This window comes from Falco naumanni, chromosome 1 (genome assembly GCF_017639655.2).
Source record: "Falco naumanni isolate bFalNau1 chromosome 1, bFalNau1.pat, whole genome shotgun sequence".
In the NCBI taxonomy this organism is placed as follows: Eukaryota; Metazoa; Chordata; class Aves; order Falconiformes; family Falconidae; genus Falco; species Falco naumanni.
In genome coordinates, this window is record NC_054054.1 from 71,093,757 (window position 1) to 71,121,731 (window position 27,975).

At 40.3% G+C, this 27,975-nt stretch overlaps 1 protein-coding gene across 6 annotated transcripts; it reads left to right on the forward strand.

Moving 5' to 3' along the window:
* Nucleotides 1–498: 498 nt before the first annotated feature.
* DNAJB14 (DnaJ heat shock protein family (Hsp40) member B14) lies at nt 499–27,958 on the forward strand. Of its 6 annotated transcripts, none has more exons than XM_040598741.1 (8): nt 507–876; nt 6,903–7,080; nt 18,086–18,231; nt 21,200–21,385; nt 21,796–21,890; nt 22,536–22,645; nt 24,444–24,620; nt 27,390–27,439. In XM_040598741.1, exons 1-8 carry the CDS (start codon nt 744–746, stop codon nt 27,427–27,429), a joined length of 1,065 nt encoding a protein of 354 aa, XP_040454675.1. In that variant the 5' UTR covers nt 507–743; the 3' UTR covers nt 27,430–27,439. The 6 variants fall into 6 exon arrangements, with proteins under 6 accessions (XP_040454697.1, XP_040454708.1, XP_040454675.1 ...); XM_040598733.1 differs by having other exon boundaries at nt 508–876; nt 24,444–24,616; nt 27,390–27,958; XM_040598750.1 differs by lacking the exon at nt 507–876 and adding an exon at nt 2,856–2,972 and having other exon boundaries at nt 24,444–24,616; nt 27,390–27,958.
* The last annotated feature ends 17 nt before the right edge of the window (nt 27,959–27,975 follow it).

Here is a 27,975-nt window from a genome sequence, read left to right on the forward strand (position 1 = left end):
AAGGTGTTGACCTAGATTGTAATGTTGATTAGACCTGTGCTAACCGCAGTCGTCCTCCGGAGCTGCGGTGTTTCGCTGGAGCAGCACCTGACTGCCTTCCTCCCAGCAAATCGGTCCTTGGCAGGATGTAATTGACGTCTTTAATCATAGCGAGCAGTTACAGGGCGCTAACGAGTACCTTAAAGGGTGGTTAATGCGCTGTGAAGAACGACAACGCGTGGGCCCCACGCTCCATACGGGCTCCAGGGCGGTCGCGGCAGGCCGGGGGTGCGGCGCTCCGCGGGCCGCAGTGCAGCCGTAGCACGCAGCCGCCCGCCCGGTACTTTTCCATCGCAGCCGGCTCCCGCGGGCAGCTGCCAGACAGCGGCGGGGCGCCGCGGGCGCGCCGGTGAGGGGCGGCTCCAACGACCGGAACGAGCCCGGTGCTGTCTGCGGCGCGGTGGCCCCCGCCGAGGCGGCTGCCGGGGCCGGCGGCGGGGCCCCGGGCCCGCGGGGCGGCGCATGCGCGGCGGCGCCCCGGAAGCAGGCGGCGGGCCGGGCTGGCTGCCGGAGCCGAGCGCCGCGCTGGGGTTGCGGTACCGCCGGCGCGGAGCGACGCGGCGGGATGAACCTTGCGGCGTGAGGGGAGTCCTCGCCCGTCCGCCCGCCCGCTCTCTCCTCTCTCTTCCCCGCCCGGCTCCGCTCTGGCTTCAGGCCCCTTCTCTCTGCGCTGCGGCGGGCGGAGGCGGCGGAAGGAGAAGCCCATGGAGGGGAACCGGGACGAGGCCGAGAAGTGCATCGGTATCGCGCGGGAGGCGCTGGAGGCCGGTAACCGCGACCGCGCCCTCCGCTTCCTCGGCAAGGCCCAGAAGCTCTACCCGACCGAGACGGCCCGAGGTGAAGCCCGGCCCCCTCCTCGCGCCCGGCGCCCCGTCGGCCCCGCAGCCGCCCCTCCTCCCCTCTCCTGCTTCTGTGCTGCGTTGCTCCGTCGGGACGAGGGCGGACGGCGGTGCCCGCGGGTGGGTGGGTGGGCGGGCGGGGGAGGGGGCGTCCCCGCGCCCCGGGGGTCCGTGAGCCGAGGCGCTGAGGCGAGCGGGACGCGGCCATGAGGGGACGGCGCTGCCCCGGCCGCGGCCCGGCTGGCGGTGCGCGGCCCCGCGTGGAGGGGAGGCCGGAGCGACGGCTGAAGTGCTCGGGGGGAGCGCTTCGGGCCAGCGGGTTTCCATCGCCCGCGCCGGGCTGTGGGCAGCAGCGGGGTTACCTCCCCCCTCGCCGCAGGGGCTTGCTCTGGGCCGGCCCAGCCGCCTGCGTGTCCCCCCGCCTGTCGCCGCCGGTGTACCCGCAGCACACAGGCCGGGCTTAGACCCGGTTACCGACAGGGCACCTCAGGCACCAGGCCGAGGCAGGCTGGGTTGGCGTCCCTGCCTGTCACTGAATTACCCCTTACTGACAGCCTGCAATAAAAGCTTCTGCTCCAGGTTGGGCAGTGTCTTCATACTCTGCTTTATTTGTCGTTTGGTTTGGGTTTTTTTTGTTTTGTTTTTGTTTCCCTTTTGATTGTACAGTAGCGACATAGGAATTGCACACGGGTTTAACTGTCCTAGAGAAAACAGGACAGGTGGTTCCCCCTATGACTTAATTGGCAGTTCAGACACTTCTGGCTAAAACTTGAAAAATAATTAGCATCTTCCTAGCAAAAAGTGTTTAGAAATTAAAATGGGCAATAGTAAGGTTTCAGTGTATGCAGAGCTGTTACCTGCCTTGGAGTCTTTCTGTCACAGTGTTAGAAGTTGGCTCAAAATACCTTTAAACGTAGCAGTGACCTGTTGCGTTCCTCTGGTTCTCGCTCGCGTTGTCTGTGCCATGGAAGGGGTAGGAAGGACTTAAGTGCTCTGTACTGACTTAAAGGCCTCAGCATTTTCCATTTTTGGAACATGACTTTGGGGTAAAGTCCTGACTGGAAGCATTCTTTGCTGTATTTTATTCTGTAGTGAAGCCTTTATGTCAGGTGAGTAGATTCAGTGAACGTTTTCTTGGCCTCTCTTGTCTCCTGACTAGTTTTGAGATGCAAACAATAAGCAAAGGTGTCATCAGTGCTTTTTTTTTTGATAGTATATGGTTTTGTGTGTGTAGGTTTGTTGTTTTTTCGGCTCTTTCATTTTTTTACAGCAAGACAGGATGGATGTTGCTGGTAGATCACCTGGAAAAGGTAACCGTTACATTGGATCAAGAACATGGCACTGTGTATGTCCTTGCAACATTACTTACTTCTCTGAAATAAAAGCACGCAGAAGTTTGCCATATTCCCCTAAATTTCTGTGGCTTGAGAAGATAACGTGCATGAAAATACTTTCAGAGTTCTGGAAGCTGTGTTGGTCAGGAGGCAAGAAGGTTGAGGAGGTTCCAATTCAGCTGCTTCCGCCAAAGAGAGTAAATAGCTTGGTCTACACACAGCTTATTACCATCTTACACCTCCAAAATAGGATTTATAGTAGCTTTCAGAAAAAGAAAAAAAAAAAAGATATTTCAATCTGGTTTATGTTTTGAGTGTTAGGTTGGTTTTGTTACTTTTAAGTAGGACTGCTACTACATAACCAGCTGTAAAGTATTCAGTGCAAGAAATAGATGGCTAATTAGGCTATTGTCTGTAGGACACTTGTTTTATTCACTGTGGAAATTAGCAAAGTGTGTCACAAATGAGGTGCAGATCTGGTGAAAGAAGGTAGTCTTCTGGTAGTGAACTGTAATCTGGGGAACTGTGTACTGAAACTAAATGCTTCACAGAATTTCTCTGTGATGTTAAGTAAGTCACTTCGCTCCGTTTGCATTAGTGATGGCTAATTGTTTGTGCTTCATTTTTCAGGTATACAGCTTGAAACAAGGGCCTGATTTGTGGAACTGGTGGGCAGTTAAAGCTCCATCTGAAGCTAATGAGAATTGCAGATGCCCTAATACCACTGAAAAAATCAGGCCCTAGGCCTGATTTGAACTAGGTACTTAGAAACTAGGGACTCTGTAAATTTGTAGTATCTCTGCTTCAGTATTCAAGCTGTGGAGGTTGGTAATTCTTTTCAACTCATCCCATTTCCTCCCAAAACAACACCAACTCATTGAAAACATATATATATTTGGGTTTTTTAACTTTTTGTGGCACATAAATAGCCCTGTTAAAGATGTAGTAAGCTGCAAGGACACAAAATGTCCTTTTCTCAGGACAGGAACTGGAAGGTGTGCAATAAATTAGAACTGGCATTTCACACTAAGAGCAAACAAAATGACTGCTTTGTTATCTCATTGTCATCTTCAGATAAATTAAGTGGAGCATCCACTTGGGGAAAAAACCAGCAGTAATTCATAAATCAGATAATTAAAAATGTGTCATAGCTCATACCAAAGAGAAGGAAACAGTTAAGGTTTTGTAAGCTTTCTTAGTTCTAACACAGATCCATATTTTACAGTCATAATGTCTTGGGTTTATGTGGTGATAGGACAATATGGTGCAGCCCTAGTTGTCACCATACTCAATTTCTCTTCGAGGTATGTATTAGAAGGTAGTTCATACCAGTTTCTCACTGAAGTCACAGGTTCTTTGTAGGTTGCTATCTTTACAATTGCCCACCATTTCACAATAAAAGCAATGAGAATCAGTAGCACTGAATCTTTTACTAATGGGAGCTTCTTCCTCCTGATGTTGTAAAATGTTATAAAAGGACAGAAGCATGTTTTAACTATTGTTTCTAAAACAGTACTATGTGTGGTTTGGTTTTGGCGACATTTGCATTTAAAGTGTATTCAGCACTAGTTTAATCATCAGTGAAGTTTAGTTTTGCTAAACAAAGCCTTTGCCTGGAATACGCTGACTGCAGCAGTGCTATTTTAAGGCTTTAATGGTGTGAAATGTAAGGTCAGTGCTCGTTTAATGATACTTAGCTAATGACTTCATAGTACCAGTGTTCATGTTGACATCACACTTTGCTAGAAAACGTTTTACAATTCAGCTGTTCAAAATATTGTTTAATTATGATTTTTGCTAATGATTCATCATGCAACTGAATGGAAACTAATTGCTTGTCTGGAAAAGATTTGTAAGTGGGTTTAAAGAAACAAAGGACAAGATCTCCTTTTCAAACTTGCACGCCATTCTGTTTGGAGTGAAAGGCGGAAAATTACATTAAGGACAACTATTTTTCAAGTGGTTCTTAAGATTTTCTTGAACTGTTTCTGATGCTGCCTTTAACAACAAACTTTTCAGGAGTATGTCAGCTTAGTTTTTTAGGCTGTTGCATTAGTACGAATTCTGAATTAAACAATCCTTCCATTAGTGAAAGTGGGGGTCATGTTCAATGCATAATGGAATCAAATGCAGTGCAAGCATCTTTCATTCAGCAGCAGGTACACACAGGAGGGCCTTCAGACACCGGAGATAAGATTTGTTGTCTTACCTGCTAACAGAATAAGTCTTTGGTTCTTTGTATGTCTGTCTTTAAAATACCTAGATGAACAGTGAAATTTTTCTTTAATACACTGTTAGTACTACAGTTCTAGCAGTAAGTTTTACCACCAGCAGTTCATGGAAGAGTGAAAGTTGCTTCTGAATATCTGAACTGTATATTTTATTTGAAGAAAACAACGGCCTCAGACCCTTTGTATGGTTTTCTTTTTCAACATAGAGCAATAGCTGGTTTGTATATGCTGTGTTCTGCTATTTTAAGAAGTTAGCACTTATGGATTGGGTGGGGTGGGGGGAGGGGTTGTTGGGGATTTTTTTTGTGGGTTTGGTTTGGTTTTGGTTGGGTTTTTTATTGTCCTGCATTGTGTTCGCAGCAGTGCAGCTCCATTACCGGGATGGGAGCTCTGAGAAGGTGATTAGGAAGTAGTAATGTTGAAAGTATAGTGCAGCCAAACCATTTAGTTAAAAAGCCTTACCAGCTAAACTTGCTATGAAGAGCCACTGGGTGTTAAGAATGCAGACAGTTGTCTGTATCTGCATTTCTGCCATTACTGCTACTACTGATTTTGCACAAGCATTAGTGCAGGGATGGGGAATTTCTACAGCAATACCAATATAAAGGCAGGATTTATAAAACTGTTGAGTAAGCATTTTTTTCTAGAGGGTAAGGCAGGGTCACATGATTGATAGGATCCCACGTGATATTATTACTAAATACCAAATGTCACAGGATAGAAAAAGAATAATTTTGTTTTCTGTTATCACTTGTCTGGACCACATTTGGGCTGAAAAGGCTTGATTCTGAGGACACTGTCTGTTCAAGTCTCTATTCTTGATTAGTTCTTAGCCTGTAGACACAACCTCCTTGTTGGAGCTGTTATTACTTCATTTGCCTCAGAACTTTAAATGCCATAATGGATGATACTTAACTATTGCAAATATTTGGATATGCGCTTCAGTTGTAATCCATAATGCAACTATAGCTCTCCTGTTTAAGAACCTGTTTTCATTTCTTTTGTAGTGAAAAACATTGCCTCAGTATACAATTCAGCATCTAAGTGTTAGTCATTTATTTCTGCAGTAAAATGCCTGATCTGATCAATTGATAAGTCTTGCTGAGGCAGGCACGACCACAGGACCAGCACTGAAGTCAGCTGACTTTCTTGTTCAGGCTCAGTGTAGCTATTCATCTGCAGTACTTCAGACTGCTGTGGCCAGTGGGTAATAAGCAAACTGGTAAGTAAAAGCAAATACTGGAGAGTCTTAAGAAGCGCATCTTAGGGAAGGGTTCTTCCTTTAAACAAAGCTCTGCTTTCTTCTCTTTCCTGTGCTTCTGTGAGATATGAGCTATGATATGTAGGATCCCAGTTTTCTGCTGCTCTAAGGGAGACCACGCTAGTCAGAGGAGGATTTTTTTGAATTGGATTTGGAAGAAAATACTTAAGGATTCTACTCACTAGCTTCTAGAAGAAAATGTTTTTTAACAGAATAGCTATAACATACTTTCACAGTGAGTGGGACATTTTTCATTGGAAATTTTTATTAGGGCATTTTTTATGCAGCTAGTAATTCTCAGTTGTTTATGAAACAAATCTGGCCTATTAGTTTGCCATTTTGCTCTGAAGGGATCTCTTTTCAGGAAAGATAGACTGATAATCTTTGATCTACATTATGCTTTGTGTGCAGTCCCTTAAGTTTGAATAGTACTGCTTCTGATTTATTGGTAAGACAGATAACCCCAAAATACAGGCTTATATCCAAAAAGACCTATTGTCTGACGCTTTATTAAAACTGCTGAATTTGAGATCTGCTGGACTATGGAAGGAAAAAGGATTTCAAGATCTAGCAAAAGCACGCTGGTTTTCAAGATTCAGGTCTTAAGAGTTGGGTGTAGTTGGCTGGTCCTGATTTACTTGTGGCATTTCAACAGTTAGTTTGATTTTCAGCTGCTGTTGCTTGGAAGGGGGTATAGAGCATCAGTTTGTGGCCATTAATGGCTCAGGCTACGAATAGGTATGTACTATAGCAACTGAAATGTGCTGGAGATGGGCTTGGTCTCTGTACAGAATAATTTCCAGGTTCTTTAGAGTGTTAGGTTAATTCTTTTTTTCGATTTATTTGCTTATTCAGGTGTTCTGATGTTTTCACTCCAAAGCATGGGTTCAGTGCTTCTAAAAAACATCTATAAATGAAGGACCTGGACACTGGACAAATTCTCTCAAGTATTAAATTACCTTGGCAGATATGGAGGGGAGCCCAGTCACTAATTTTGAAATATTTTCCATAGTTTTGCCATGAAAAGCAGTTGCTAGACTGGCCTCAGAAACGTTTGTGGTACAAACTGATGATTGATAATGCAGGAGGATGTAGCAGCTAGTCTTCTATCACGTAGTGCTCCCATTTAAGATACTTGAGATCCTTAACTTAATCACTAATGCCTGTAATGATACTATGATGTGCTGTTGTTTTATAGTTTTGTTGGAAGCTATTATGAAGAATGGAAGTACTGCTGGGGGAGGTACTTACTGCCGAAAACCAGCGAGTAGCAGCAATGATCAAAGTAAGCCCAATAGCACGAAGGAGAGCAATGCATCTTGTGCAGGTGAAAGTGGAAAAGGCTACACGAAAGACCAAATGGAAGGAGTATTAAGGTATGACCTTGCTTAAATACATCACTGCTTTTCATTCTGTGTATTATATCCTTATACTTTCAGCTCCAGCATCTAAAGAATCAACAGAAAATTTGAGGTTAGCTGAGAGGGGTTACTTGTACTGAATTGTGACTAAAAGGAAGAGGAAAATTTTGCTGTGTTTAAACACAGTATGAGACACTGTCACTTTCTGCAAGAAAGATGCTGCTGCTGCTCTCTTTAAACCATCAAGGTACTTTATATAAAGGTAATATGCAAAATAGTTCTTAAGTAGATCTCATGGTAAATGGAAGAAGTGATGAAAATTCTACAGTACAACTTGCAGGGCAGTTGTTCTATTCTGGAGTATTTTTATGCTCAAGATACATGCTCACTCCTAAAGTTTATTTTTAAGCTAATCTTGTTGTACAGGCTGGTCTTAGACCAGTGTTAAGATTGTTTTGTTCTGGAAGTACAAGGTGGGGCAACATCAGGAAAGGAGGATGTGCAAAAAGAAATAAAGATTAATAAAAATGTCCTTTTGAGGCATGTAACTCTTTATTCATGTTACCATTACACACTTGTTGGCTGTAGGAGTGAGAAAAATACTGTTTGATATGTGCCTTGATTTCTGCTAGAGAAATACGGATACAGACACTCTAAAACTGCATACTTCAAAACCCACCTGTATTTTCAGGTAAGCTTAGCTCAGATATTTTCAAGGGAGCTCAAAGAAGGGAAATCAAGAAGTCATCATTTCCTTGTTTGTGTAGATTGGATGAACTGTGTGCAAAATAGAAATTTGTGTGTGGTGGTTTGGTTTTTTGTATGCATGTGTGAAATATATGTTGCTGTTGATATTATCTTGGGATCTTTTACTGAAGTTCGGTGATCTGTTCAGCTGTGTTAACAGTGAGGAAAAAGTAGCTTTTCTTTGTTGATACAGCAACTCTGCATTCAGGCAGGTAGACAGCAGCATCTCTGGCATGGTTATTCTCTTGGTGTTGCTATTTGCTATCATCTCTGCTTAATTAATGCTATCGTTCCTCATTATACATCTGAGGTAAAACCTGAATAAGTGTATAAATTTTTGGCCGCATTGAAATACTAGCTGTTAAAATGAATGCATAATATGTGTGTGTGCGCACATGCATGTGAGACAAAATATCCAGAAGGAAGTCCTCTGTAAAATGAGGCCTACATCACATTAAGATATGTAACACTTTTTAGTGGGTTTGCATGGCCAGGTTTTGGTAGCAGGGGGCTACAGGGGTGGCTTCTGTGAGAAGATACCAGAAGTTTCCCCCATGTCCAACACAGCCAGTGCCAGCCTGCTCCAAGATGGACCTGTCACTGGCCAAGGCCGAGCTAATCGTGACGGTGGTAGCGCCTCTGTGATAACATATTTAAGAAGCGGGTTAAAAAAAAAATCTGCACAAAAAAACCTGCAGTGGAAGAGAGGAGTGAGAACATGTGAGAATAACAACTCTGCAGGCACCCAGGTCTGTGAGGAAGGAGAGGCAGGGGGTGCTCCAGGCGCCAGAGCAGAAATTCCCCTGCAGCCCATGATGAAGACCATGTTGAGGCAGGCTGTGCCCCTGTAGCCCATGGAGTTAATGCTGGAGCAGATATCCACCTGCAGCCTGTGGAGGATCTCACACAAGAGTAGTTGGATGCCTGAAGGAGGCTGTGACCTGAGGGAAGCCCACACTGGAGCAGGTTTGCTGACAGGACTTGTGACCCTGTGGGGAACCACACTGGAGCAGTCTGTTCCTGAAGGATTGCACCCCATGGGAGGGACCCACGCTGGAGCAGTGTGTGAAGAACTGCAGGCCATGGGAAAGACTTATGCTGGCGAAGTTTATGGAGAGCTGTCTGTCACGGGAGGGACCCCACACTGGAGCAGGGAAGTGTGTGAGGAGGAATGAGCAGCAGAAACAACGTGTGATGAACTGACTGTAACCCCCATTCCCTGTTCCCCTGCACCACTCAGGGGGAGGAGGTAAAGAAATAGGAATTAAGTTTAAGCCTGGGAAGAAGGGAGGGGTGGGGGAAAGGTGTTTTTTTCTGATTTCAGCAGTAATTAATTAATTTCCCCAAGTCAAGTCTGTTTTGCCCATGATGGTAATTGCTGAAGAATCTCCCTGTCCTTAGCTCAACCCACAAGCCTTTCATTGTATTCTCTCTCCCCTGTCTGGTTGAGGAGGGGAGTGATAGAGTGGCTTTGATGGGCACCTGGCATTCACTCAGGGTCAAACCACCACACACATAATCAGAAAGCTGCTAGAAGGAAGGCTGTGTTCACTCACCTGTGACATGGCATTCTGAGCTGCAGTCTGCTTTGACATCAGGCTCCCTGCAAGGTTTTTGTTTGTTTGTTTTACCAGAAAGTATGTTGCCTACTTTGTTGTGAGTAGAATGATGTAGAGCCAACTTTTCTCCATGGTATGTTTTCATGGCATTGGATATTACTTCCTCGAAGGGATTCACTGGATACCAGATAAACTTAATGCAGTTTGTTGAGATCAGACGAAGAGTTAGGGTTAGAGAAGTTGCACATTAAGGATAATTTTGATGCAACATTGCTTCTTTAGTACCTATTTCAACAATCTGTTTTGTGAATATTAAATTTGGGGTTTTAAAACCTACCCAGATCTTTGCAAGTAAGCAGTTGTAATAGCTTGCACAACAACCCCATGTTTGTTTGCATTTTACATACCACTTGAAAAGCAACTGTTAAAACAGTATCTTGACCTTAGCTTGAGTAATGCTACCGTGCTTTAGTATAGCAGATTATAAACCTTTGGAGAGACACTGAATTTTGGTTTAGATGTGCAGTGATCAACAGAGCAAGTCTCCAGTTCTTGTTGGAAGTTTTGAAAAGTTTGTCATGCTGTCAGTTAGTGACATCAGTATACCACTTAGAAAATTTGTGGTTAAGAATTAAAAAACCCATGCACTTTTCCAAGGACAACAGGATTAAATACAAACAGTGGGCTAAAATTTAATGGAAAAATATAACACATTCAGTGATGATAGCTGAGGGAAAGTTCATGTTTAAACCACAGTGAGAATGAGCTGTCTAGTTGAAAACATGACAGGCTGCATATGTTATTGCTTCAATCAGGCCCCAGACTTTTCCAATTAAATGAAACATGCCCCTCTGGGGAGGGATATTCTTTAGAGAGTAGAGCTTGTCACCACCATATGCTTCTGCCATACCACAGCAGAATGGTTTTCAGAATTTTGAATTGGTTAAATAAATGCATGTGAGAAGAGGTGGCTTTAAATAGTGTTTCTTGTCTGATTTTTTTCCTGTAAGAAAGAAATTTCTAGATAGCAAGGTAGCAAAATCTTCAATTTTTAATAATTTCTGAATCTTCCCATGAATCTACTCTGTCAAACTAAATATGTTTTGTATGCTTATGATTTGAAAGGTGGTCATTATCCTCAAGTATTCTTCCCTCTAGGAGTTTTTGGTTCTGTATTAGTAATTGACTATAGCCTGAGAGAAAGCATTCCTGATCTAACTACACATGCCATTTCCATTGCTTTTTTTATAGGCTCTAGTGATCAGTAGGACAAGGGAGTGTCCTACTTGGATCCTCTGACTTGGATCATTGATTAGTGTTCCTGGAGTTGTCCAACTATCTTGAATTTGCTTGTGACAATTAATTTAAGAAGCACAGCGGAGACATGCTTGGAGCAGTATAACTAGATTAACTGCTTTAATTTTCATCAGGGTTACTCTAGTAATGTGAGTAGGTACTAGTATAAACAAGCACCTCTATGCTGTTTTTATTTTTTTCCGCACACACAGGGGACACTGATCACTAGCGAGCTACCATAACATTTCTTCAGAGCATTACTTGAGTTTGCAAACAAGTTGCTCAACAGGGAGAGGCATAAGATGCAGTGTCTTTCCACTGATCGCATAAGTACTGGATGTTCTTTGTGGGAACAGTGCTCACTACTTCAGTGTGAGAGTTTGAAGCTTGAGATGTCCGAAAGCACTTTGATACTTTCGAAATGCTTTGAAAATACCATCTGTAGTATATGCGTCTTTTTCTTAATGGTGCTTGTCTTGTTACTGAGGGCTGGATCAAGTTGCCTTAATGCTTTAGGTGAGTTGCGTATAGGATATATTAACAGGAGAATAGCAGATGTATGTTAGGACACACAGTAGACTTACATCTTTTTAGAGCAAGTGCCCTAGAAGTCTCTAGGCAATTGAAAGCTGTCTGAATGTCTACTTAAGATAAATGCACAAAAATAGTGTGCATGACGAAAAAGGGAGAATTTGCTTTTGGATTCTGTGTCTTTGCTTTAAAGCAATTCCTTCGCTGTTTGGTGTAGGTTATTGGAATTTTTTTCTGAGATAAAGAAATGAAACATTTGTGTAAGAAAAAATCTAAACTTTTTTCATCTAGTTCACTTAACTGAAGAAGTGCTGATCAGGATTACAGTTATCAAAGAGTTCATCATTACTTTCAAATATTCTGTTCATCATACCTGTCTACTCATACTAAGTGTGCAGACACTTTGGAAAGATTTTGTGGACTAGCATGAAATTAAAACATAAAAAAGCATAATTTGCCTGCTGTGTGTTAATCTTTCCCTTTTTATGCTGTGAAGTGTGTATTATCAGTTATCTACTACACGATTTAAAAAAAAAAGTAGTTTTGGAGATAAATATATGTGGGTTGTACATGTTAAACAGACTCCCTTTAAATGATCTTAAAATTCATATGGTGTCTGATGTCTTTTTTTTTTCTTTTTGTAAATAACTTGTAACATATATTCCGTATTACCTTTTTGACATCTGAAAGATAACTGCCATGATTTAGTAGTATGCAGAAGCTGGATTGCTATCTTGTGAAAACTGTGGTGGAATACTGCTTTTTCTGCCCTGCCGGTGCCTGCCCCTCAGAAGAAAGCACAGGAATTAAATTTTATATTTGGATCTCTGAGCTAAAATCAAAACAAACCAACTGAGGCATGAGTTGTGGGAACGTTCCAAGGCAGGATTAAATGTCATCCAGTAGTGGTTGAGAATAATCAGCAACTTGATTTGAATTCATGGAGTAAACCAAACAATTGCCTCTACACGTTTCGTGGATCAAACTAGAAGGAATGTAAGTTGTGTGACTGGCTTTTTCCAGGCCTTTTGCTGAGATTTCTGCAAATTCAGCAAATAGAGATACATCATTACATTTTTAACATGGGGTCAAGAAGATAATTAATTGAAAGCGGAATAATAAGAGCAATCAACATGTGCTAAAATGGAAAAAAAATAACCAAAGATAAGAAATGAGGGCATGCCTTTAATTAGGCTGCTAGAACTACTGTGAATTGTTGTATCCAGTTGAATGGTTGAGAAAGTCAAGGTGGAAATCGCAGTCAGAGCACCTGTCGTGGAAATGTGGCACAGAAAATATGGTGGACTCTGTCAGAAATCTCCCGCCTTTAATCTACACTTTCTATAGCTGAAATAAAAGTTTAGACAAAATCTGGAGAAAAATATGCTGATGTAAACACAGCCTTGAATATTTCATGTAATTTCACACAGGAGAAACGAACTGGCCAGTTCTATCCAAGAGCAAGGTACTAAGACAAGCACCCTAATGTATTGTTGAATCCATCAGTAAAACAGAGATCTGAAACTTCTGGTGCATTCATTCCAGAAACTAGGGATATGCTGGTACCAGCTTGGGTTTCTTGACGACACTGTGACATTCTCTTCCCATCTAGAGCATTTTTGCAGACCACACTTGTCATCCAAATTGTGACTAACACATTCCCAATTCAGCTGCAAGATGCCCCCTGGCGTCATTGGAAACTTGACCTATGTAGAAACTGCATTTTACTGTGTTTTTTTGCTCAACTCTGGGATCAGAAGTCAGTGTACCTTCCTTTGGCTCAGTTCTTTGTCACTAATACTCATCACTGCTCAGTTCAGATTACTTCAGATTGGGAGAAAAAATTGCGGCTCCCATCAGAAACTTTTCAAGATTGTGATTGAATTATCTGTCTTTTGGGATGTCCCTGTGCATGTAGATGGAGGCTTTGGAAGGCCCTTTGAAGTACCTAGTTGTACTCAAAACTTCATGATTATGGATCACTCCAGGTATTTGATACAGAAATGCAAGCATCTCTGATAGGTTTTGTTAACCTGATAAAAGCTGTTGATGCTGACCTAATCTGAATTGTAGATTTGAAAAGGGAAACAAGAAGTACAGCAGTAGGATCACATCATATTGTGGTCACACGAGAACCACTGGTCATGGCCCCAGAATTTCTGCAGATGAGAGCAGATGTTACAGGATCTGAAGGGCTTCCTCTGCCTTCAGCTGTCAGAGCATGGAGAGGAGCTGGCTGACCAGTTCTACTGCAGGTGGCTTGTCAACTGCAAGCTGGAATAGCGGAGCTTTGCAAATCATGACAAAATATCTCTGTCAACAGATTGTGGATGAATATAGGCTATCGCTTGTCCTCATGCTGTTTGAGAAGTCTATTCTTTAAAAGTCAGATATTGTTTCAGGAGCATCCAGTAATGTGCCATCCTAAAACAGCCAGCACATCTGTTAACCAGAAGGACACTGCCAAGGTTCTGGCAGGGGACTAACAATTCAGCAAGGACAGAAATTAGCTAAAAAACAGAAATAATTTGATAGTAATTCAGATACAGAAGTGATCCAACTAGGAATGAAAAACATAAGATAAGCAATTCTTATAAAAACAAAACCCCAAAGCAATTAACAGTGAAAGCTCCAAACTTCAAATGAGCCAGAAATAACAACAACAAAAAAACCCAGTTCACTACTAAAGTGACAGTCAATAAGCAAGTGATATGTAAATTGCAATTTTAGAGAGAAACATCTGTGTGGAGTTTACATATGCAAGATTAGCACTAAGGACTACAGTGCCTTAAGTGCAGCAAAACCAACCAACCAATTTGAAATTCTGAAGGCAGCCTTCAGAAAGTGAGCTGCTTCTGCCAGGATTGCTGCAGGACAGGGCTTTTAAGTGTAGTTTAAAGCCATAAGTAGTATCAGTGATCAGCCTTTTCCAAAACCTCCACTGGTTTTACTCTTAATTTTTCTCAGTCTCTGCTGACCAATGAAGTGTGGCCTGCAATGGGAGTCGGGTGGAAACGGGATGGTTCCTTCCATCCATCTGCCCTCCTGTGACAGATCTCCAGAGGACAGTTCAATGCTCCAGGCACGGTGAGGATTGTCAGACGTCAGTCTGCTAAAGGCAAGGGGTGAGGAGTGTGTCCAAAATGGTCACCTTCTGCTGAGGGACAAGGATCGGGTTGGCCATGGCTTCCAACAACTCCCAGCAGCTGGAGAGAAATTTCTTATCAGGACAGTAGCAGTTTTGGGGAATAGGACTTAAGTCTTAGAGAAATGCTGTGGAAAGCCTGTGATCCCCATCGAAGGTGGAGGAGGGATGTGGCATGTCTGGCCCTGGTGGGGTGGGCTGTGTGCTCCCCCAGTTTTTGAGAGGCCTGGTGACTGCACAGCACACGTATGACCTGAGGATCTGGTGGGTTGTCCTGGTGATCCCCTACAGTTTGTCCTGCTATAAACTGACCTACCAGGTTGAATTTGTGATGTATTAAAGTGTTGCCTCTCAGGAGCACATCACAAATACTGACAAGTGTTTTCTAACCATCTTTGCTTGTCCCATCATCCCCAGTGAAAAGCTGCTGCAGTACAAGTTTTGGTGCAGAACTCGGATGGACTTTGCTAAGGCAGGAAAGAGCAAGCGGTTACCCTGTAGTGATTGTCCTGAATTGTGCTCAGCAAGGGACCTCCTGGCAGAAGTCACTAACTCCCTTCCTGTAGGAAACTTTGCATTAACCAGATGCTAGCTACTTAGAGTCTAGATGCTTTTTGCCTCCAAGTGGCAAAGCAGTGCTTGTCTAATGGCAGGGTGTAGCAAGGGCTTCATAGCACAAGGTCATTGCTGAGAATTTCAGGCTTAGGTATGGTGTTTGGCCCCTGTGCATTTGCAATTTTACAATCATCTAATTGCAATATTACAATCTTCTAATATATTTAAAGCTTGATCTGCCTTATTCAAAGTCCTGCTAAACTTTGCAACATTGCCATTTGTATACATGTATTCCATATGATTCCCCGTGAAGTTACTTGCAGCGCTGCTCCTCAGGCTATCCAGCAGACTACTTGCAGCTTATGCTTGCCTCTGAGGCTTGTAAGAGCCCACGCTGACTTGGTTGAGATCTGAAATGGCAGTGGTCTAAACAGTGAACAGGGGTTAGGTATCTCGGTGTTGATCCTGTGCAGTTGAAAGGAGGGCAATGTAAATGATCTGGAGGATCAGTTACAGGTCTGTTCCAGGCAGTGTTGCTGTGAGTGTGCCCATCCCAACAAGAACGGGCAAGGGAAAGTCAGGGCTGGCTGTCACATTCACAAAGGCTTCTTTGTTTGAGGCTGGCTGTTTAGCCTGGGGTAGCAGGGCAGGGTATGAGGGTGATTTGATATAAGATGTGGTTGAAATATTAAATCATAGCTTCATACAAAATGAGGAATGTTGGAATAGAGGTGCTTGTGTATTTGTAGAATTTTTTGTTTAACAAAGCAGTCATTAGCAAAGGCTTGCTAAGAGAAACACTTCGGTAAGTAACAGTAGCTCATTTGCAGACCAGGTTCAGGATAGCTGTTGCACGGAGGGTGATTGCTTTCAGTCCCTTTGGAGAGCAAGTGCTATATGACCCACAGGGCAGGTTTCTCCCAGCACTTTCTCATCAGGAAGTAGCTCTGGTTTTGATGACTGGCTCTAAGCAGATCATGGTGGTGGATCACATGCTGACTTGAATGTTTTCTGGTTGATACCCACCATTCCTGCTTTTCCCATGAGGGTTGCCCACTGTGGGACTTTGACTGGTTGTGAATGGGAGGAAACTCTGAGGCACATTTTTGGGGGTTAGAAGAACAGGTTGGCATTTCTTGAGTTTTTTGGTGTGGGGTTTTTCCCCCCCCCCCCCATTTTTCTCCTTTCTGCATCCTAGAGTTGTGAAATAAATGCATATCATATGCAAAGAATTAAACTCTAATGGTTTTTTTTCATGTTTGTTACTTCCATGAGAAATGACTATGCTGTTGGCAGGAAAAGTTGTTTCAGATGCACAGTGCTTAAAAACACTTTAACAAATTATTAACACCACAGTTTTAATGCTAATAAAATATCAACTTTGCTAAACGTTGATGACTTACTACCTAATTTTGTGTTAGCCAAAGTTCTGAAGAGTCTGGTTCACAAACAGACAATTCAGATACTGAATTATTGAAGAGAAGAACTTAGACTGGATGCTTGGGATATTCAATTTCTTGGAAAAAAAAAAAAAAAAGCTTAATTTGATACTGTTACACTTTTAAATAAAGCTATCTGTTCTTGATACAGTTCATAAGTAATCCAGGTCTTGAGGCTAAGGATGAAGGGATCTGCATGCTACCAAACTTTTTTCTTGTACAAATTAACAAAAGTTTCTAGTACTCAGAGTATAATTTAATATATTTTCTTTCCATTCTTTCTTGGTAATGGATTCACTGTATTCTTTTTAATTAGCTTTATCAGCTTCCTAACTGAAGCTTATTAAATGTTACTTCAATATAACGAGCTATATTTATTTCACAGGATGTTTGTATTGGCAGCTGCCTGCGTACCATTCAATTCAGTGCTCTTGTAAGCATTACACCAGGACTTCCATAAAAGCTTGTATTATTTGAACACAGGAAAAGAGATCCTTCAAATGAAACTTGATTTGATCAATCTGTGAACTATGAAGGACCACACATGATGGTGTGGTTGCACGTCCGATGCTAGCATTCCCTTAATTACAGGGTACCCATTCTTCTTTTCATGAAAATGCTAAAGGCTTGCTTACCCCCTTTTTTTCCACTTGGTTGCCCTGTGTGTAGTCTTTGCAACACTAAACCCGTAATTACTTAGAAATCTGTGCATTTAAGAGAAACTGTGGACACAGTTACAGCCATGTGAAGAGACTCACATGAAGCTTTTAAAATATTTATGGATGTAATTTCTATTTCTTGCTCAGACCAGCCCTTTTCTTTTGATGTGCACCAAATGTCAGTGTGCCTCATTCCTGCAATGCAAGTTTGTGATTCAGCTTTATTTTTCTAAGTTTCTGAACTCTTACCCAGGTAACTTGGTTTGATTTTAAGGTGCACCTGTTAGTTTGGTCAGTTCTTCCTGCCCACATAGAATTAATGTTCTCTCTGTCCCCTGTAACTGCTGTTTCTCTCTTCTCAGTATTGTAAAACATACTAAATCATTACATCATTTCCAGATTTTGCTTTTCCTGTCTGGGTGAGATTGCCTACAGGAAGAATATTTCTGAGTTTTCAGAGTTTTAAAAAATGCTACATTGAACATATGAGGTGAGCTGAATCTGTAATTGCTGGAGCTGTTATTGTTTCTTTGAATTTATATAAACATTTACAGAAAGTTTGTCAGGATCCAGGTGCACTCCCAGCCGCAGAGGTATTCTCACATGCCTTATTTCCCTGAAAAGTGAATGCTTGAATGGTGTTATGACTTGACTTTTGTTTCAGGAAAGGGGAATTGTTGTTTGTTTTGTTTTATATCACGCATACAAATGTGCGTTTGCTGTTGACGGTCAAAACAGGCCTTCCCACTCACTAGCTCGCAAAGTAAATTTGGAATCTTCATTTTATGCATTAACAGCAATATTCATATAATTGGGGATCAGGAAATGCTACAGTAATTGCAAACTAAAACCTTTTTTTCCAACTGTAGTTGTTCTACAGTAGAAGTAAAATAAATGTATGTAGTAAGTAATTTTGAGTACAGCAGTTTATTGTGCTCAATAGTTTATTATGAAAAATGGCATTCTTTTTCTAGAGGATTTTTTTCTATATTTTATATTGAAAGCGAGATGTAATGTATTGCATCAGTGCGGTATGTTACCTCATTTGCAGCTTTTGTTTATAACATTTTACTTCATTTTCTTTCGCAGTATAAAGAAATGTAAAAATTATTATGAAGTCCTTGGGGTGTCAAAGGATGCAGGTGAAGAAGACCTGAAGAAGGCTTATAGAAAGCTTGCTTTGAAATTCCACCCAGACAAAAACCGTGCACCTGGAGCAACAGAGGCTTTTAAAAGTAAAAATCCCAATTTTTACTTAAAATTTCTATTATGATTAAACTTTTTCAGATTAAAAGAAATTAATCTGCGCTGGTCACTTCTCTTCCTACAAAATTGTCATTGTGGTGTTTTGTAGCTCATATAAACCCAACATTTTTATCTAAGAAAATATTTTGATCTTTATTATCTTAGCATATACCTGAAAATATAGATAAATAATACAGACTTCTGCAATAGGATTTGGTTTTTGAGGATTGACTGTAATTTTCAGGTACAGGGAGTGAATACTTGATCTGTGAAACGCAGTTGCACTTTTTTACTGTTGTGGACTTAGCGTCATCAATTAAATCGTACTGTCTTGAATCTTTACTATACTTGAGCTTGAAATAAACAAAGTAATACTGGATAGCAAAATCCAGTTTTTACTGAATCACGTGCCTCACAAAGTTACATTTTTCTTAGAATTCCTTGTATATATGTAGTTTTACTACTCTTTCCACAGAAAAACACTTGGGTTCAAACATGGCCTTATTAATAGGTGCCTTTGACCATTTCTTAGGTAAAATTTACAGTCTGACTTGACCTGATATAAGGCTGCCAAGCTTAGCCCTGCGCAAAGGAAGCTGTTGAGGAAAAGCTTTTTAAAGAAAACTACACCTTCGTCTCAGACACAGATGACAAAAAATGTGAATCTCTAAGAAATGATGATGAATAAATAAGCAATTTGGTGGTCATACATTTTTTTTGTCCTTGTGTGAGGTTTACAGGCAGGCATTTGAAAAAATCAGTAAGATAAAACTCTTAAATTGGGGGAGGGGAAAAAGAAGTCCTGAGCAAGACTTCTGATACAGACTTCAAGGGGTAATTATAATAATATATTAACAATTCCCGATGAAGAGTATCTAGAACGTAGCAGGAAAGTTGATTGCCAATAATTATTTTAATACAGCTATGTGATGGATTTATCTAAAAATGATACGATTCTTATATAATTGTCTCCACCCCTATGAATAAAATAATTTTTCCTTGTTAATACGATTTTAAATAATCTTTAAAATGTTAGAAATAATTTTCTTATTATTTGATCTTTTATTTAACATTAGCACTTTGTACAAATTTGATTTCTTGAGCTTAACTTCACTTTCTGGCTCTTAACTATATAGGTACATGAACAGAAAATTTTGTAGTGGAATCTTGTTGACTAAAAATTATTTAATGAAATCTAGCATTTTTCTTGCATTGAAATTATTGTATTCTTTTTGTATGGCTGAGTAAATTTATGATTTAGTTTGCCTTTAAAGATGTCTGATGAGTTTGTAACATCCAGCTGAGAAAAGACGTTTCATAATAATAGCTATTATTTCATAATAATGCTTTATTTGAAGGAAAGGTCACATTAGAAAACAGTTGAGTTTGATGTTCTGAGAGGTACTTAACTTAGATCTTGAGCTACATAATACTGCTCCTGTGCTGTATTGAGCAGTTTCCTTGAGGTTGTATTTTGGATTAAGAAGATTGTGCAAATATAATCACTTTTAATCTCCAAATATAATCACAGACTTCATCAAAAATCTTGTCTTTGAAACCTCTGAGCAGCTTTTTTTCATTTTTATGCCCTTTATTTAAAGAAAATTATATTGGAATTAAGTTTATTGTGAATTAACATCAAATAATCAAAAGCAAATAACAAATAGTCAAAAAAGATTGCTGACAATACTGGGATAGTATGGTATCTTTACTTTATGTGCAGACACCTGGTTTATGTCTCCCTAAATTCTTGCTTGTTGGGAAAATCTAGACTTTTACTACCAATTCTAGCCTCAAGCTGAGTAAGAGGAACCTTGTAGCAGTATTTGGTGTCAGTAGTGTATATCATGCTCTCAGTGTAAAGTACCAGGCTTCATTTCTTTGGGTTTTCTCCTCCACTTAAAGGAAGTACTAATGAATATTTCTAAGGGCATCTTAAAAGCACATAGCTAAGACCCTTTAGCATTTTTTTTTAGATTGGATAATGTTGAAAGCATCAATTATGCAAAGCCATAGTCTTATTTGCCTGTGTTGAGGTTATAGTGTTGCACCTTTCACAAACTTTTGATGACTGATGGCTTTTCAACACTGAAAAACATAATCCCTGTGCTTTGTGTTGGTTGGCTGCAAAAGGAGCCTTTTGTTGGAGAGGCCTGGAGGAGAGAGAAGAAAGGAAGGCAGAAAGGACTTAATGAAGATATGACTGAAGATTGTTCATCAAGTGCCAGCAGAAATTTTCCTTCAGTCTGTAGGAGCAGTATGTCTGTGCACAGCAACTAGGGTTAAAGCTTGTAAAGTCAGCAGAGTTTGTGTTTTTTCACGCTGATTCTTTCAGTGTTCACCTAACTCAGTTTTATTCTTTCTCCTGTCAAAATTGTTCATTTGTGGTATATAGCATAAACAGAGACAAGCATCAGGCCAGGCACTCCAAATACTGAGGTTGTATTGACAACCTTAGGCACACACATGTTCCTGTCATGCGTGCATGTTGTGCTCTTCATGTTATATCATGCAAAACTTTGTGTTATTAATGTAATCCATAAAACATCTTAAGAAGCATATAGAAAAATACATTCACATTCTTGTAGACAATAAAGTTGATGCATTCAAAGAAGTCACCACTTACCAAATGAAACCAAAGCAAACCTACTGCATCTATGATGTTTTTAAGCTAGGCTACTGGAGCAAACTGAACTTTGCAATTACCCAGCTTCAAAGCTTTCATTGTAATGCTTGATGCTTTTTTTGTAATTGCAGTGAGAGAGAACATTTGCACAGGTGTAGGTGTTGCCCTAGAAAAAGTAGAGATGATTCTGGACATTGTTTTACTATTGTTGATTTGTAACATATAATAGAGGACATAATTCACTGCCTATTCTTGACTTTGAAATTGCAGTTTTCATGCTGGAATAGTTCTTATCTTTTATTATTGGAGTTGTTTTTTATTCCTTGCTTCAGAAATTGGAAATGCATATGCTGTGCTGAGTAATCCAGAAAAACGAAAGCAGTATGACCTTACAGGCAGCGAAGAGCAAACATGCAATCACCCTAGCAACGGTAGATTCAACTTCCACAGAGGTTGCGAGGCAGATATTACTCCAGAGGATCTATTCAACATGTTTTTTGGAGGGGCCTTTCCAACAGGTATTTGTATACATCAGTATAATCACGGAGATACAGTGGTACTGCCCAGAGCGGCATTAGAGATTGTGACATTATAAAACAGTAAAATTAGTTCAACCTGCCTCCAGCCCCAGCCCTTTAATCTGCATCATAGTTTATTATTCCCCTAAGTGTTGCTAAATCCCAAAAATGTGAGTTCAGTTCTTTGGGGTTACTATGGTGACCCTGCAGTACATGAAATAAGTCAATTGTCTTGAAGCTTAAAATATTTGTTGTAAACAACTTTGAAATCGTAATATACCTTAGAAGTTCAGTTATTTTATGTGTCATTGTGCAGTAATGTTAAATGCTTTATGTTGATGCTTTTGTATTTGACCTCTAAATAGTTGGGGTTATTTACATGATTTAAATGTGGATATTTCTTTCCTTAGGTAGTGTACATTCATTTTCTAATGGTCGTGCTGGCTACAGTCATCCTAATCAGCACCGTCAGAGTGGACATGAGAGGGAGGAAGAGAGGGGTGATGTATGTTTAAGCGCCACTGACTTTTAACTATGGATTGTGAAATTTACTGGTAGATGCTTTCAGCAGCGTGATTTTGCAGGAGCTCTTCACTGTAGAGGAAGCTTTGTATTTGCCAGTTACATACTTTAAAACTTTGGCAGGTGGTAGTCTTACTGATGGGTAAATAGATATGCAAATTTGAGCAGATAATAGCCTGATTTTGTAAATCTGTTGTTGTATATCACTATTTTGGCTAGTGACTGGTTGTATTAGCCTAAAAATGCCACTAATTCTGGTCACTAATCCTTGTCAGCATTTACAAACTTATTTGGGCTGAGGTAAGAAATGAACTTAATATTCATCTAGATGAATAATATATAGTCCTGTATAGATAAGACCAAATCATGGCATACAATGTAACTGAATCCAGCTGTTCATTTGGTAATTGCTTGTGGCTGCATGCTATACATGAACTCTTGCAGCTTAAGCACTCTGTGAATACTGTGTATTCAATGGGGAGTTAACACCAGTGTTTGTAGTTACGGTTTTTCTAAGCAGCTTTTGGTGCTTAAAGCAGAAAGTCAAGCCTAGCATTAAATCCTATCAAATTTACCTATTTACTTGATGTTGTTGTATGAAATAACCTGAATTTGTTTTGTTCCTTAGGGAGGTTTCTCTATGTTCATTCAGCTGATGCCTATTATTGTGTTGATCCTTGTTTCCTTGTTGAGCCAGTTGATGGTATCTAACCCTCCTTACGCCTTATACCCAAGATCGTAAGTAATGCACAATTACAATAGCTTAAAACAGAGTCGAGGATATTGTAATCACCCTCTCCCATTTAGAAATATTTTGGAGAGCCTTCCATTAGTTGGTCCTTGATTTCCCACAGTGACGAAAGGGAGGGTATAGATGAAGCAGAGCAAAACTTGAAAGTTAGGTGCTAGAGAACATGTGAGAATGTAATGGAGGAAAGAGGTCAGCAATACCTGGTGTTTAGGAGGTCTGCTAATACAAGGCAGTGACGCAGTGTGGCATGTTGCAAAGGTGTTTTGCACCTCCAACATATTGAATTCTGAAACCTGCTAAGGCTCGTTATTCTTTAGGGGTCATCTGTGCTTGTAGCAAGTGAAGTACTTGAAAGCAACTTTCTCATCCTTATTTAAGTTTTGAACTGGATGAAGGCTGGTGAAATTGTCTATTCTTTGCTTCATTCTAGTGATGGTAAAATAGTTTATCTTCATTTTCTTGTGAATAATTCTACTAGTGAAACTTACCTGTTTTGTAGGATATATAAACCTTTTTTCCTTGAGAGAAATAACTTTGATCAAGCATGCAACTAGCTAGCAGGCTTAGCCCACTTGCCACAACTGTTTTAAAGGTGCTTAGTTCCTTGCAGAGCTCTCACCCCCACAACAGAAAGGTTTATTTTCTTCTCTCTTATTTTTCAGTGTTCTTTATTTCCAGTGTGATCTTTTTCCCTTCTGCAACTAAACTGTTGTGATGCTTACCAACACTTCTCTGCCAAAATGTTTGCACAAGTCGTTTCTTTTTAATCTGCAGAATGCCAGCAGGAAAATGGATTTGTCAGGCCTGGCAGAAAACACTTTAGAATGGAGATGCCTCTATGGGCTTGCTACAGAATAGTGACCTGCTTGTTTGTGTTGAGTTTGAGTGTAATTTTCTATTACCAAAGCTTATATTTGCCTAAAGAGGTATGAAACAACTGTCTTACTAAAGTGTTGGGGTTTTTTAAGATTAAAGGTTTAAGCAGCAGAAGCTTAATGTTCAGGTAACATAGTAATTTTATTCTCTGGTAGGTTATACAGCCATTCATTTCATTACTGTCCTTGTTTCAGCTGGGATAAATGTTTTTGCTGGTAGCTGGTACAGTGCTGCATTGTGGAATTAGTATGAGAATGATGCTGACAACACACTGAAGTTTTAGTTGTTGCTAAGGGGTGCTTACCCTAAATCAAGGACTTTTCAGTTTCTCATGCTGTGCCAGTGAAGAGGTACTCAGGAAGGTGGGAAGGGACACAGCCAGGACAGCTGACCTGAGGTAGCCAAAGGGCTATTCCATACCACGGAATGTCATGCTCAGTGTATAAACTGGGTGGAGTTGGACGGGGGCACTGATCGCTGCTTGGGGACTGGCTGGGCATCGGTCAGTGAGTGGTGAGCAATTGTATTGTGCATCACTTGTTTCTCTTATTTATCTTTCTCTTTGTTATCTCCCTTTTCATTATTATTATCATTATGTTTTATTTCAGTTATTAAACTGTTCTTATCTCAACTGACAAGTTTTACCATTCAGTAAGGTAAAGGTTTTACTTTTCAGGATTCTCCTCCCCATCCCACTGGCAGGGCAAGTGGGGGAGTGAGTGAGCAGCTGTGTGGTACTTAGTTGCCAGCTCAGGTTAAACCACAGCAATTACTTGTCTTGAAGTGGCAAATTCTCTAATGTGCTATTCTTCTTTAATAGCAATATATTTTTAAAGTGTGTTTGTGGTATAAAAAACCGCACCAAATAAATATCTAGTCTCTGTCTCCCCCCTCCCTCCTTTTTTGCAGAAGTACAGGGCAGACCATAAAAATGCAGACAGAAAACTTGGGTGTTATTTATTATGTCAACAAGGACTTTAGAAATGAATACAAAGGAGTGTCGTTACAGAAAGTGGAAAAGAATGTGGAAGAGGATTATGTGTCCAACATTCGTAATAACTGTTGGAAGGAGAGGCAACAAAGTAAGTTTGGTAATGTGTGTAATTTTGTGAAAGCATGCATTACTATAAAAAACGATTGCTTCAGGCAAGAATGAAGTGCTTGTATTATTAAAATACCTGAATGAGAAAGCAAGTGTAAGGTTCCCTACTGTTTCTCACTTCTAAAAGTGTCCCCAGTGTTACTTAATTTATGTTTTACTCAGTGACCTAACAACCATCTGCAAACCCATCAACAATTTGAACCTGCTACTCTACTATCTGTCTCAGGAAATTAAAGACTACACTGAATTGATAATGAGAACGAAACTGCTCTAAGTTAAAGATGAAAGCTAAGAATTCTTATCTCTTCCACATTATTTATATTATGGCAGTATCTCATTTCCCTAGGTGACTTTATATAAATAAATAAATAAAACAAAAGCTTACATAGGTGTTTCCAGAGAAGGAAGAAAATAATCTGCCTTGGAACACAGTACATACAAACAATGCTTTTCCAGGCTACCAAGGACGTGCAGCGTGTCCTGTGAAACATCATAAGCTGTGTATCAGTGCTTAATCTTTTGCTAGTGCTGAGTAATTTTTCTCCCTGGAGTTGGTACCTTGGCTATATCAGACCTTAAAAACAGGGGGTTGTTTTAGTTTACCATCGATTTTCCAATATAATTTAATATTATACAGGGAGCTGTTTTCTTGCATAAGCCTCAAATTCAGTATTAAAGCATAAGAATACTTAATAGCATCAGCCATCTCCAAATCATCATCAATTTTAACCTGTTATTCTATTATCTGTGACCATTTCATGAGCCTTTCATGCTCTGTGAGATCAGCATTGCTAAAATGACATCAGTGTTGAAACCAGATGGTTTCAACTTTTCAGCTGGTAAACTTCATTCATAGCTTACCGGATAAATAATTTGTTCATGGACTGTCAGTAAACTGACCAGAAGCAAATAGAATGCTCTTCCCTGAGTGAAATTGTGTGTTCCTGCACAACTTTATGCTCTGCAGCCCAGTGATGCTAAGCCTTTCAGCTGAGAATGGCCCCTTAGTTTCTCCCAGTTGTAAAAGACAGCTTGGCATCACAGCTAGTCAAATACCTGGAAAGGACCGCAAGCATTCGTTACAGTTGACCTGTATGTATACAAACTGCATTGCCCATTCATAGCAGGCCCAGTACTTCCTGGAGGCTTTATGCGCCTTACTCATGAGTACACATTGCTTATGCACAAGTAAGTCTCTACAGTTTTACAAATTTGCCCACAGGGAAGGCCTGTGGGCAGAAAACTGTTCTGAAAGGTCACATGTATACAAAAAAACCACCAGTCCTTTGAGGTAGAACTTTATGATTGTTGCCCAGACTACTAGATTTTATCAGAATAATTTTTTCCAGGTTTTTCAATTGCAGGAAATCATCAGAAAACTTTTGGGTATAATTCATAAGCAAATATCAAATCCTCTTAAATTTTTCCAACCAGATTTCCTTTGATCATCTTGAAATGTTTGAATATGTTAATTCTTCATGAAATGAATACCTAAGTTGCTGGATGAATGATTGGTAATCTTATAATAAAATAGTTTACGAAAATGAGAGGTGGTTGTTAACAGAAAACTGAAGACAAATTAAAGGTATAATCCAGCACAATAACAGGAGGTCATACTATTTGTACATTTTTTCAGCGGAGTGTAGATCACTAAAGGATACTTTGCTTTTAGTGACCTAGTCATTACACTGAGATTTACTGGCATGCTGTATTTGTGTCTCGTAAAATACGTTACTGGCTAAATATTTTTGGAAAGGTTTAATTCATACGCAGTTTCCACCTGGGGAGGAAAAGAGCAGAAGGTATATTTTTCCCATTTTCAGCATTTGTTGTTGACATGCTTACTTTTTAAAGCTTGAACAGAGTCCTGGACAATGCAAAGAGGCCTGTGCTTCTTTATGTACATATTTACTGAGAAAAATGTGATGACTACAGAAACATCTGACCTTAGTGAAAAGAAGGGCAATAATCTGAAAGTGGTGACTGTCATGTTGTTTGCTACTTGCAATTTATCAGGTTGTGAAAACTACCCAAATTGATTTTGAGTAAGCGGCCCCTAGTAGATTTTCTCTATTTATAGGAACTGCTGATTTTGTGGTTTTACGGATTTAGAATACCTGTTTTTTGTTGGATCACCTTACAGTTAAAATCCTTCCACTGTTGGTTGACATTTAAGAATGCCTAGCTAATCTATTTTGAGTTGAAGGGAGGAAAAAGATTTTATAGGATTAAAATGCTCAGCAATGTCAAGCCATTGAACACCAGTATAATACAGAGCTGTTTTATTAAGAAACCTCTGAACACTGGCAGTCTGAAGCAGCATCGGTTCAAGTAATGGGCTTAACATTCAGAATGGATTTTTGGGTGCAGAGAGGACACTAGAGCTGTCAGTAATAAGCAAGATCACCTGAGTGTGGCCTGTATTCATATTGTTTAATGAGGTCTGACAGAAGTAGTAGGGGATTTTTTGCTTGTTTGTATTTTTTTAATCAGGCACTGCTGTATGAAATGTGACGGTGCTGTAAGACTGTTACCACTTTCCCTGCTCAAAAAGATGAAATCTTGTGAAGATCCAGCAAAGGGAAGCTGTAGCAGTGCTGTTTAGGTGGTGCCTGTGGGTCATTAGTATAGACAGAAGGAAAAAGAAGTGAGGATTAAACCCAGGGGGCTTTGTATAGCTCTGAGAAGGAATGTATCATGTGCAAAGCATTCCATTTTTAACCTGAACAATCTTTTATCTTTTTTCCTTAAAGAAACAGACTTAATTTATGCAGCAAAAGTATATCGAGATGACCGTCTCCAAAAGAAAGCAGACTCCGTGTCCATGGACAGCTGCAAAGAACTAGAACGGCTGACCAGCCTCTATCGAGGAGAATGAACTACAATTATACACATGCATCTTTACGTATGCTGTTATCTCTCTTGTAAATTAAGAAGAGATTTAGTTTCACCATGAATGCTGGAAAAGAGGGGTGGATGTAAAACTCTACTGTGTAGCTGTTTCCAGAAACCTTATGCTGAAATATCATTTAATGGCTTCTTTACCTACTGTGAAATATAGGTAACTTTAATTGTCTAGATTTTACTTCAAAGCTTCTGTGAATTCTTTCAGCAGAGAGAATAGCTCAGAAAGGTTGCTGTACTTGTAGAGACTTAGTCATAGTGGTTCTCCTCTAACATAATTTGCCATGTAAATATCTGTGGAAAGAACACTTTGTGTATATAGGAGTTAAATGACTTTCTATTTAAAATCTCAGAAATTTAGTTCCATACAACATTTTGTCTCACTGATGGAATAAATGGTATGATTACATCACTCCTATTCAGATGTCAAGTGTG

Coding starts and splice junctions, on each gene's coding strand:
- DNAJB14 (XM_040598733.1), top strand. CDS start 744: ATGGAGGGGAACCGGGACGAGGCCGAGAAGTGCATCGGTATCGCGCGG. Junction 877..6,902: donor CCCGACCGAGACGGCCCGAG/GTGAAGCCCGGC, acceptor GTTGTTTTATAG/TTTTGTTGGAAGCTATTATG. Junction 21,891..22,535: donor GGGAGGAAGAGAGGGGTGAT/GTATGTTTAAGC, acceptor TTTGTTCCTTAG/GGAGGTTTCTCTATGTTCAT.